General features: G+C 36.4%; 1 protein-coding gene across 1 annotated transcript; it reads left to right on the top strand.

Moving 5' to 3' along the window:
* The first annotated feature begins 5788 nt into the window (after positions 1 to 5788).
* On the top strand, positions 5789 to 9905 carry LOC126708015 (homeobox protein BEL1 homolog). Its single transcript, XM_050407810.1, has 5 exons — positions 5789 to 6169; positions 6372 to 7389; positions 7833 to 8215; positions 8653 to 8713; positions 8929 to 9905. The coding sequence occupies exons 2-5, from the start codon at positions 6463 to 6465 to the stop codon at positions 9595 to 9597; spliced, it is 2040 nt and encodes a 679-aa protein (XP_050263767.1). The 5' UTR covers positions 5789 to 6169; positions 6372 to 6462; the 3' UTR covers positions 9598 to 9905.
* Positions 9906 to 11079: the final 1174 nt, after the last annotated feature.

The following is an 11079-nucleotide window of genomic DNA, read 5'->3' on the forward strand; positions in this document are numbered from 1 at the left end:
ACTGATATTGTGGAATATGTAATCCATATCTTGGCGGCCCACCAGAACAAAAATTTACATATGGGCGGCTTTAATATGTGTTTTTAACCGTGCTTATCCCATATTGTAATCCAAAAAGAGGTGGATAAAAAAGAATAGAATAAGATATGGTTACTAGTGAAAGCATGAAAGTGTTATACTTCAACTCTTAAATTGACCACAAGGACCATATATGAGCAGAGAGGACTAACTTAGTAAAATATATCATTTTGAATAGGGCCAATAGCAACAACTTGTGCTATTGTTCTGGCTTTTTAAGGGTTGCTGATGAAGGAGGGAGCATGGTTTTTCATGCAGCCGCCATGCAGTTTGAACTCTTTGAAAAAAAATAAAAAAATTAGGGAAAGATAGGGACAAAGAAAATTTTGTTACACCAATGATAGGAGGCCAGGAGAATTAAGGTCAAGATAATAATATCTAGCAAGTTTCATTAATTAATTTGATTATTAGACTGATGAGGTATGCCGGCAACCTCTATTCTACGAAAACAACATGCCAATGCCATACTTTCCTTGGCACCAAAGTGTGTTTAAATGTATGGTAGAAAAGTATTAAGTGGGACAATCAAACAATGACTCATTTTGAGGTCCCTCAAAAATTTTCTTTCTTTTATCTATAAATGAACACTTTTTACATACACAAAAAAATAAAAAATAAAAAGTCTATACATGACCTTTGAAGCTAAAATACTTGGGCTATTGGCTTTCACCCTAATTCCAAGGAATTTGTTAGTCACTTCTGAATGATATATAGCAAAAACGTGACAAGGGTCTTAAAGTGTTGGACAGGATTGGCCATGCCAGCTCCTTATGTTTCACATTGTTAGAGCACTCACAGCAGTGGTGCTATATTGCTATAATGCTATAATTTAGCTCCACTGATACTAAAATTACGCTCCAGCAGTGGAGCTATATCTAAATTTTTTAGCTCCACATGAACAGTACACACCTATAAATAGATGTGTACTGTTCATCTAAGCTAAACAAAAATAATATTATTTAATTCTTTACCGAGATTAAAATAATACCGTTCCCTTTTATTTTCTTTCATCTCTCTCACTTTGTGCCTCTCTCTCACTCTTCTGAATTCTCTTCCTCTCCCCAGAACTCCCTCAAGCTCTCATCCTCTCTGTCACTGTGCAATCTCGCCGTTCCGACCAGCCGTTCTCAAGCTTTCATCCTCTTTCTCACTCCGGCCCGACCAGCAACCCTCAAGCTCTCATCTTCTTTCTCACTTCGGCAGCCGTCCCGACCAGCTCTCAAACTCACCGTCACTCTCCTCTCTCACCATCACTCTCTCAAGATCCCTCATTCCCCGCCGCCGGCCCAACCCAGCCGTCCCAAGCCGCCGATCTCAGACCCACGCCGCCAATCGCAGACCCACACCGCCAATCGCCTATTACAGAGATTTGGGTTTTTTTTTTTTTTTTTTTTGCTTCTGCTGTGGACTGCTGGTGTTGTACTTGGAGATTTGGGTTTTCCATTTTTTTTTTCTTCTGCTGTCGACTGCTGGTGTTGTACTTGGAGATTTGGGTTTTTTTTTTTTTTTTTTCTGGTGGTGGTGGTGGTGGTGGTTGTGGTTGTGGCTGTGGCGGTGGCTGAGGAAAAAGATTTGAGATTTGGATTTATTTATTTATTTTTTTCCTGCTGTGGATTGGTGGTGGTGGTGGCGGGTGTGGTTGGCTGTGGTTGCTTTTTCCTGCTGTGGATTGGTGGTGGTGGTGGCGGGTGTGGTTGGGACTGTGAATGTTTTTTTGTAGTAGAATATATTATTTTATTGTAGTGGTTATAATATTTTATTGTAATGTTTATATTATTTTATTGTGTTGAAAGCTAAAATAGATCCACTGCTGCAGCGTATGTATGTATATGTATAGGTAAAATAGATAAAGTAAGTTTTAGTGGAGCTAAATAGCTAAATATTTAGCTCCACTGCTGTGGATGCTCTTACCATGAAAACAAAATGAGAAGAAATCAATCTTTTTCTTCTATCGTCATACTTAAATCCCTTGAAAAAGTCACATACTTTATTTTAAACTTTTGCTTATTCTGATGACACTATAGCTACCGAAATAGCTTAAGTGCACCACCTTCTATGGGGGAGAACCAAAGGATGAGATCATTTCTCTGAAGAGTATGCACAAGCTTTAGTTTTGCAATTTCCAAGATATAGAAGGAATCTAAAGCTAAGTAAAATATATGTTTCAGCAAATGCCAAAGCCAATTATGATTATCAAGTTTATTAACCAGGCATACAGGCTCAAACAAAATTAAAACTCAAGCTCCATTAAAAAATAACCCTTTGTAATCAGAAAAAGGCTCCGTACTCTCTAAAGTACACCATTGATCAGTGGACCCTAAAAACATAATGGCAAATTAACAAGCAACAATTTGAAGTTTGGAACAATTGATCCACATCCTTATTAATTAGAATTCCAAAGAATCCCATTTCAATGTTCCATCCCTAGCTAGGTCCAACCCCTTGTAGATCCCAATCAAAAATCATCATCAATATGTTAGTATAGGTACACAGTCCCACGGGTGCTCTTTCATGTAGCTGGCCTATGTAGAATGGTCCATGCATGGAAAAAAAAGATTGTAAAAACAGGACCATCCTTCAATACCTATAATCCATAGCTACAAGTTTCAATATATAACTTCAAAATTGTACTACTGCTAGTGAGTAACAAAAGCTCAAAAGGGTCTCTCTCTCTCACAAACTCCTTTCACTCACCCCCGTCTTTTATGGGTGCCTAGGGAAAGTCATATATAGTCACATATAAGGCAAAGGAAGTTCAAAGTAGCTCATTCAAGGTCTGTCTTCGACAGAAACTAAATATGGGATTGTGGTTTTGCTAATATGCGCAGGGGTGCTTAGTGTACAACCCCTTTTTTTGGAGGCCTAAATAAGCAGAAAGTACAAGCATGGAAAGCCAAGAGAGAGAGAGAGAGAGAGAGAGAGAGAGAGAGAGAGAAATGACGTCAGCATGGTGTAGGGCATAGGTTATGAAAGAAGCAAAATGGCAAGCGGCGGAGAAAGCTCCGTTTATAGGACCACCTGCTTTAAACGGACAAAAATTTAAGCCTCTCATTGGTTTTGCTAAAGTCCCACTCTCATTTGTTGTCGCGTGCCTTCACGTACGTTGTTTATTCCATGTTGTTTGGTGTTGGGTTTGTGTTTTGTCACTTGTGTTTGGGTTGATGGGAAAGTGTGAACGCTCGTTTTTCTTTTATTTATTTCATTTTTACTTTGATAATCATAAAAGTCGTTGGTTTTACTTTGTGTTAGTATATTCCGTGTCAAAATTCTCTTGAAATTAATATTGAAATACATTGTAATAAGTCTATTCATAATTGGGTTAAGGTACAAATGCTGAGAATTTAAAATGTTACAAGAGGAATTCTAATTAATTGAAATTGCACGTGATAAATTTTGAAAATTAGTTAAGACATAAATTTTAGTTGACACTCGAGGGATATTGGGTCGACCAAAATTTCACGAACTTGAGATAATTTTGTTATGAATCCACCTATTGTTTTAGCCCTTCCCTATTTTATATATTCATCATTTTCCAAAATCAACCCAAGTTCACTTCTGAGAGTTGAGAGAAACCTACCCAATTGTGAGAACCAAACACTTCACATTCTCTCTACTCTCTCCCTCTCACCACAGGCAAATACTTGAGAGAAGATCAATTCCTTCACACTCATCACTAAATTTTTGTTATAAGGAATTGAAGTTCTAGGAATTATTGTAGCACACCCATATTGTTCCATAGAAGCTTGAAGATGCAATCGGTGGTTCATTGCGGATCTAGTAGTTAGATTGAAGAAATGACTCGCAGAGTCAGTTGCTAGCAACCTAACAGAGGTTCAAAGGACTTTAGTACATATTGAATGGTTTTATGTGTATAATGTGCTACAACTATTCATTTTAGTAAATCATTTCAACAGTGGTGTTGTGAAGAGGCTTTTCCGCCCAGTTCTCGGATTTTCCTCTTCAATAACAAATCCATTGTTATCTTGTGGTATCATGTCTTTAATTTTCTATGGGCTGCTCATTATTTATGCTTTATATGTTTATCCATGCTAATTTTGATGTCCATGCACTATATAATTGGTTAATCACTTAAACTTAGTGTTAATTGTAAGATTAGGTTAAAAGTGATTAAGCCACAATTTAAACGTTTGGGTCTAAATCAATACCTTGGTGGATTAGTTATTTCTCAAAAATGAAAAGTGAAACAAAAAACGTGTGAGGTGAGGATGTTTTCAATAAATAATTTTGAGAATTAATTTCAAGAGGATTGAACTTTATGACACATGAATATGCAATTATCAACATTTTTTTTTAAAAAATGTTATCAATTTTATCATTATTGAAAATGATTTGGAGCTGAACATTATTCATGTGTTGATATTAAATTTATTTTTGAGAATTGTATTTAGCAAATGAGTCTTGTTTTGATTTGGACTTAGAAATTTTTTTTTCCTTTCCTTTAAATAAGAGATGATTAAGAAATAAGTTATTTTAGTTCCCAAAAATTGATATTTAATATGAACCTCAAATCGAATCAGGCAATGAGTGTAGGGAATTTACATTTATATAGTCATGTTAGGAAGTTCTGGATTTCGAAACTCATGTCTTGTTTCTTTAAATTGTTCATCCATCCACATGAACAATTTAGATTTTTTTTTTAAGCTTCAAACTAGGGTAAAACTTTGCAAAAAAGTGACATAAAAAACTTATAATAGAGCCCTAAAACCATGAAAAAATTGAAAGCAACTTTGAAACAATTAGGTCTAAAGTTGCTGTGGACTTGCAACCTAAAATGTCTGTGCCTTATTTGTGCTGTATATATTTTTCTATTGTGGCCATTGTTGTTTCAACTTTAAAAGCATGATGGCTATTGCCATTCCATGTTTGTGTAATTGGCAAATGGCAATTGACATCCAATTCTGCGCGTGGGTTTGGTACATTTTCATCATAAATAAAAAGAATTGATGCGGTCCCATGCAATGTGGAGAGAGATAGAGAGATATGGGTGGTGGAGTAGCGTTTTAATACACACATTTAATGAGAATTAGATGGAGCAACATTGGACCACCTCATCTCATCTAAATCAACTTACCCACAGTCCCTTATTTTGGGAACAATTTGTCCAACCCAGGCGCATCTATTCTCTCTCTCTCTCTCTCTCTCTTTCTCTCTCTGTAACACCTTTCAATTTTTTTTTGGTTCAGAAGAAAAATAGCACACACACTAGCCAGGCCCACCAGACCAGAACCCTAACAGAGTCTACACTGAAACTCATCTGAAAAGCCTGTAAACAACTCCTACTTAGGAATGATTTCTCGGGATTCGTTGCATACAAAGATTTCCAAAATCCCAAAGCTTTTTTAACCTCTTTTTATTATTATTTTTGGTTCTTGGTACTTAAGTAGAGTTTTAACATCAGCATGGTGAGGTTATGAAAATCATTTAAAGTCATTTCAAAAAAGAAAATCATTTAAAGTAAATTAAAACAGGGTCATGTGGCGGCTTGTAGTTTGTGTACTAGGCAAAGGACGATCATTACTTTCTGTCGTTGCTGGTTCTCTCTATCAGTACTTTGTAAAGCCGGGAACTTTAATTTAATAATATATTTTTTAATATTATATTTTGTTACCTTTTTTTTTTTATAATAATTTTTTTATTGTTGGGTATGAAATAATTGAGGTTACTATTTGATTTTCTATATAAGAATTAAGAAGTCTATTTTGGATGTATTTATACCATGCTGCATTGACCCACTTTAGAGAGAGAGAGAGTGAGAGAAAGAGATAGAGAGAGAGCAGCACATATCAAATGATGAACATGGGTTGGAGGTCATCATCACCCCTATCTGATCTTCTATTTCTGAGGAGATATATCTGATCTTTCTTCCTAGGAAGGTTTTTCATGGCATACCATGTTGGCTTATTAAGAGAACAAGTCTGAGGAAAATAGGCCACTCCTTAATTCTCTCCTCCTTCCATCACCTACTACCATCGTCTAGTTCCCTCCACCACCACACCAACAACACCACCACCAACAACACAAATTCCTCTGCTTTTGCTCAACAGTCACATAGTCCACTCGTCTATAACTGGTAAGTCTTCTGTATTCCTCTCTAATCCCAGAGTTTCCACATAAATAAGAAACTAAAGACAAAGTCTTTTCCTTTTCCCAGTTCTCTGATGAATCAAAAGGGTACCTTTTTGGTCTCATAAAATTTTGATTGCTGAAATTGTTTGTTTGATGATGATCTTCAACTTTGGATTAATAATGGTTTCTGGGTTCTTTTTATATAGGATTGGATATTGATGTTCTTGCAGTAGAAGCTTTAGCTTACAAGCAAAAGCAATATATTATTATAAATAGCAAGAAGAAGATTTGTCTCTCATGGCTCGAGAACACTGTGAAGATAAATCCGGGAATATGGTATCTTCAGCTGGCTTTTGTTACTCAGATGTTTCATCTAGTAACCCAACTATTCAGACTCATCTAGTGAATCAGATCCATGGCTATGAGTCCAACCAGGAGATCTTCAACTTGACCACTGGCATGGAGATGATAGGGTTTTCAAAGAATCTACAGCAACAAAGTGATAGTAACTCAGTCATGTGGAAAGGGTTCTATGGGAAGTCTCAAAGCCATGCCGGTCCATCCTCTTCAAAGACCATCAATGAGTCCACTAGTGATTTCTATCAGCATGAGTTCAATAAGTCTGATTTCACAACTGGGATTTCTGAAACAAGTAGTGAGAACCTAATAGTTGGAGCACACGACAATACTGGCGCTTGGCAAGAGAATAGATTGCTTGTTGATGATTCTTTGAGGTGTGTGTTTCCTTGTGAAGGAAATGAAAGGCCAAGTCAGGGTCTTTCACTCTCTCTTTCTTCAAGCAATCCTTCAACTATAGGGTTACAATCTTTTGAGCTAAGGCACACTAATCATCACAATCAAGGTGAACAAGATGATATGAGGTTTATTGCTTCGAGTTCTAGAGATGGGTTTTATGGGAAATCATCAAACATTCAACAACAACAAATGATGCAAGATGTGTTTTTGGGAAAAGCTACAAATCATCACGAGGGACAGTTCCAGCTCAGGAACTCAAAGTTCTTGGCCCCTACACAGGAACTTTTGAATGAGTTCTGTTGTAGCCTCGGAACAAAGCAAACTGATCAACAAAAGCAAAAGTCCCACAAAGCCAAGCAATGGGAAGAGGATAATGGCAGTAGTTCTTCCAGAAAGCAAGCTCTTTACTCACTTGAATACATGGAATTGCAGAAAAGAAAAACAAAACTGCTTTCAATGCTTGAAGAGGTATATATTATATATGTATCTATATGTGTTTTAGATCTTGTTTTACTCCATTAAAAGATCCTTTCTTTTTACCATTTTCCCTCTACAACTTTTCATTCCTTTCTCAAAATATGGAAATAAAAGTAAAATTTCGTGATTTCTTGAAGTGAGTTTTAGTATCAAACAAAGTTGTAACTTTTACTAGGTGGTTGATGGATTGGGGTCTCTATGACTTGATTCTTGAACTAATTAAGCGACTGTGGACCTTTTAATTAATGCCCCCAACTTTTGACAATTCGGAGCGTTTTCATTCACTTTCAGAAACCTCTATTCCCATTTCTTTTCATGGCATCTAGTTTTTCATCTTCTTACTCTTTAACTAGAATATATTCTATACTGTAACTCTTATACCAACAACTTGATCTTTCTTTCACTCGTATCTCTATCTTCTTGTTCTTCTTAAGGTGGACAGAAGGTACAGGAACTATTGTAATCAAATGAAGGCCGTGGTGTCATCCTTTGAAGCTGTGGCTGGTCATGGTGCTGCCACGGTCTACTCAGCTTTGGCTTCAAAGGCCATGTCAAGGCATTTTAGATGCTTGAAAGATGGGATTGTGAGTCAGATTCAGGCTACCAAGAAAGCCATGGGAGAGAAAGATCCTGTTGCTCCAGGCACAACCAAAGGAGAAACACCAAGGCTACGTATTCTTGATCAGACACTGAGGCAACAAAGGGCTTTTCAGCAAATGAGCATGATGGAAAGCCATCCATGGAGACCCCAACGTGGCCTTCCTGAACGATCTGTTTCTGTCCTCCGAGCTTGGCTTTTCGAACACTTTCTCCACCCGTAAATATCTCTTTCTCTTTCTTTTTTATGTTTCACACACTTGGAGTCCTTTATAAGTAAACTACCAAGTTAATTTCACAAGAGAATCAATGTTTTTCACCACAGATTTTAAAAACAAAAGTAAGAAACAGTACTTGGTAGTTTGCTTTTAGCATTACGAGTTTCTCACATGTAAAGTATCTGTGATTTTGGCCTTGCAAAAACAATGTGTTGTTTTGGTAGTTTCTACCCACCAACATTCAGATTCCAAATATCATTCTTGTCATATTATATTCAATCATTTTAGTTTCTTTTCTGAATATGTGCTAGGCACCATCTCTACTATTTTTATGTGGGTCTAATTCTATTTCATGTATACGGCCCTCTCACTCTCTCATTCACCACACATACACGCAAAAAAGTAGTAAAAGTAACAGTCTTTTTGGAACTTTTTGCAGGTACCCAAGCGATGTTGATAAACATATCTTAGCCCGCCAAACTGGTCTCTCAAGAAGCCAGGCAAGTCACATCTTTCCTCAAGTTTTTTTTTTTTTTTTTTGATGAATCCTCAAGTTATTTTAATATGTCATGAATTAGTTTATATTATCAATGGGGCATATCTTCTTGGGATCCATATTATAATATATAAAAAAACACATAATTGTACTAACAAATGCATCATATTATATGTATTAATCTAAGGCCTTTTTTTGTTGTTACATATGTATGACCAGGTATCCAATTGGTTCATTAATGCAAGGGTGAGGCTGTGGAAACCTATGGTCGAAGACATGTACTTAGAAGAGCTAAAAGAGAGAGAAAACAACATGACTTCCTCAGATGGGGTTACTAATCTCGATGAGAATGGCCGGCAAAATCCAAACCCACCTCCAACACGCCCTGAGGATCAAAAACCTACACAAGACCAACTTGTCAGAATTGACTCTGAGTGCCTATCATCCATCATCACTAATCCAGATAAGAATGACTCTAAAACCAGTAAAACACACCAAAACCACCACATGCAACAACAACAACATAGTTTTGGGAGGGTTGCAGCTGAGACATATGGGGCAATGGAGCTGGACTTTTCGTCTTATAATCACCAGTCAGCTGGTGGTGGTGGTGCAGTTTCTTATCCTAGTGACAGTAATGCTAATCAGAATAACTTCAATGGTGGTGGTGGTGGTGGTGGAGTGTCTTTGACATTAGGGTTGCAACAGCATGGTGGGAGTGGTGTGAGCTTAGCCTTCTCACCCGCCTCTCAGAACTCTCTGTTCTATGCAAGAGACCACATTGAAGATTGCCAACCAGTTCAGTACTCGCTTTTAGATGGTGAAGGTCAGAATCTACCATACAGAAATTTGATGGGTGCACAGTTGCTCCATGACTTGGCTGGATAGAATGCAAAATGCTAATCAAAGTGCATGGGATGGTGATGTCGGCCAAAATTTCTTATCAAAGGCTGATCATGAATTGGTGATGGTCGATGAGTAGTTTTAGGTACAGATAAATACTTCATACATACATAAAGCAATACTTGGTTAGATAATAGTATGAATATGATAATTACTTTCATGGCTCAGTAATTTTTCAGAAACCTTTTTTTGGGGGGATTGTAAGAACATGTTTATTTATTACCTTTAGGCTAATTTGAAATTGCTGGTGATTGATGCATGGTTATACATATATTTATTTCCTCTTTTGGGCAGATTCTATGTTTTAAAGTTATATAATTAACCTTGTTACGTAAATAGTTAGGCAATTCTCTTGCCTTTTGAGACTGCCCAACTAAGTGATTGAATCATGTGTGGCTCTTGTTTAATCTGAAATTCCAATTCTCTTGGGGCTCAAGTAGATCTTTTATTTTATTCTATTTTATTTTCATTTTTCTTATAAATGCAATTAAATATTGCAGCACAATTTGGTTGGATCCTTAGCTTTGGAGATTAAGACAAATCCCATTGAGACAATAAAATATCTTTGATCGTTGGATCTTGGATGGTTGTGGTCCCTAACTCATCCTCATGAAGATGATATTTCATGCCAATAAGAATTGCCTGCTTTTATGATCTGTCCACTTTGGAGTTTTGGAGTGGTTTGTGCTGCTACTTTTGCCAATGAAAAGGTGCCTTTCCTTAACTGCCTTTTCACTTAGTGTGAAAGCCATTAGGCCCTTAGGGTTTCCATGGACTAAGTGCAACTTATTAAAGGTTGAAGAGATTAGAGATCGATCCCACCTATATATGGGCAAGTAACATCAATAATACTTCACCATCACATTAATAGACCTAGAGATTTAGTAGTTTGTATGGTGTGCTTCATGCTTATTCAAATGGCTATCCCCATTTAATTACCAGACTCATTCATATCCTAGGAATAGAATATTTCCAAAACCACCATTAACAGAACCAGCCAAACTTTGGCCTTTCATGAATGCATGGATATTAGAGTCTTTGGAAAGAAAACTTCACGATATGCTGCTTGAATTAAAGATCATGCGTTCAGTAAGAAGCTTTCCAAGTAACTTGTCTTATGATTTGTGTCAATAGAAAAATGTGTGTTTGGATTTTTTTTTTTTTTCTTTTTGGTTGAAAAAGTTAGGGCCCGTTTAAGTAATGTTGTTTATATTTTTTTTTTAAATATATATAAGTGAAAAAGTGTATAGGAATAGGTATAATGTTATTTAAAAACTGAAAACATGTGTTTAAGATACTTTACTAAACAGGGCCTTATTTGCTGAAAAGAGAAAACTGGTAAAAGTACCATTATACCTTAAAAAAACATAAAACTTTAAATGATAATACATAAGCATAATTGTTAAAACGTGAATCGTATCGTGAATCGATTTTTAATTTTTTTGTATCGTGTATCGTATCGTATCG

The sequence above is a fragment of the Quercus robur genome, chromosome 12, assembly GCF_932294415.1.
Source record: "Quercus robur chromosome 12, dhQueRobu3.1, whole genome shotgun sequence".
NCBI classification, from domain to species: domain Eukaryota; kingdom Viridiplantae; phylum Streptophyta; class Magnoliopsida; order Fagales; family Fagaceae; genus Quercus; species Quercus robur.

Bases quoted from the DNA above. Each gene is read 5' to 3' on its own strand.
- LOC126708015 (XM_050407810.1), top strand. From the start codon at position 6,463: ATGGCTCGAGAACACTGTGAAGATAAATCCGGGAATATGGTATCTTCA. The intron at 8,216-8,652 runs GTAAATATCTCT...AACTTTTTGCAG, and splicing joins TTCGAACACTTTCTCCACCC to GTACCCAAGCGATGTTGATA. The intron at 8,714-8,928 runs GCAAGTCACATC...ATGTATGACCAG, and splicing joins CTGGTCTCTCAAGAAGCCAG to GTATCCAATTGGTTCATTAA.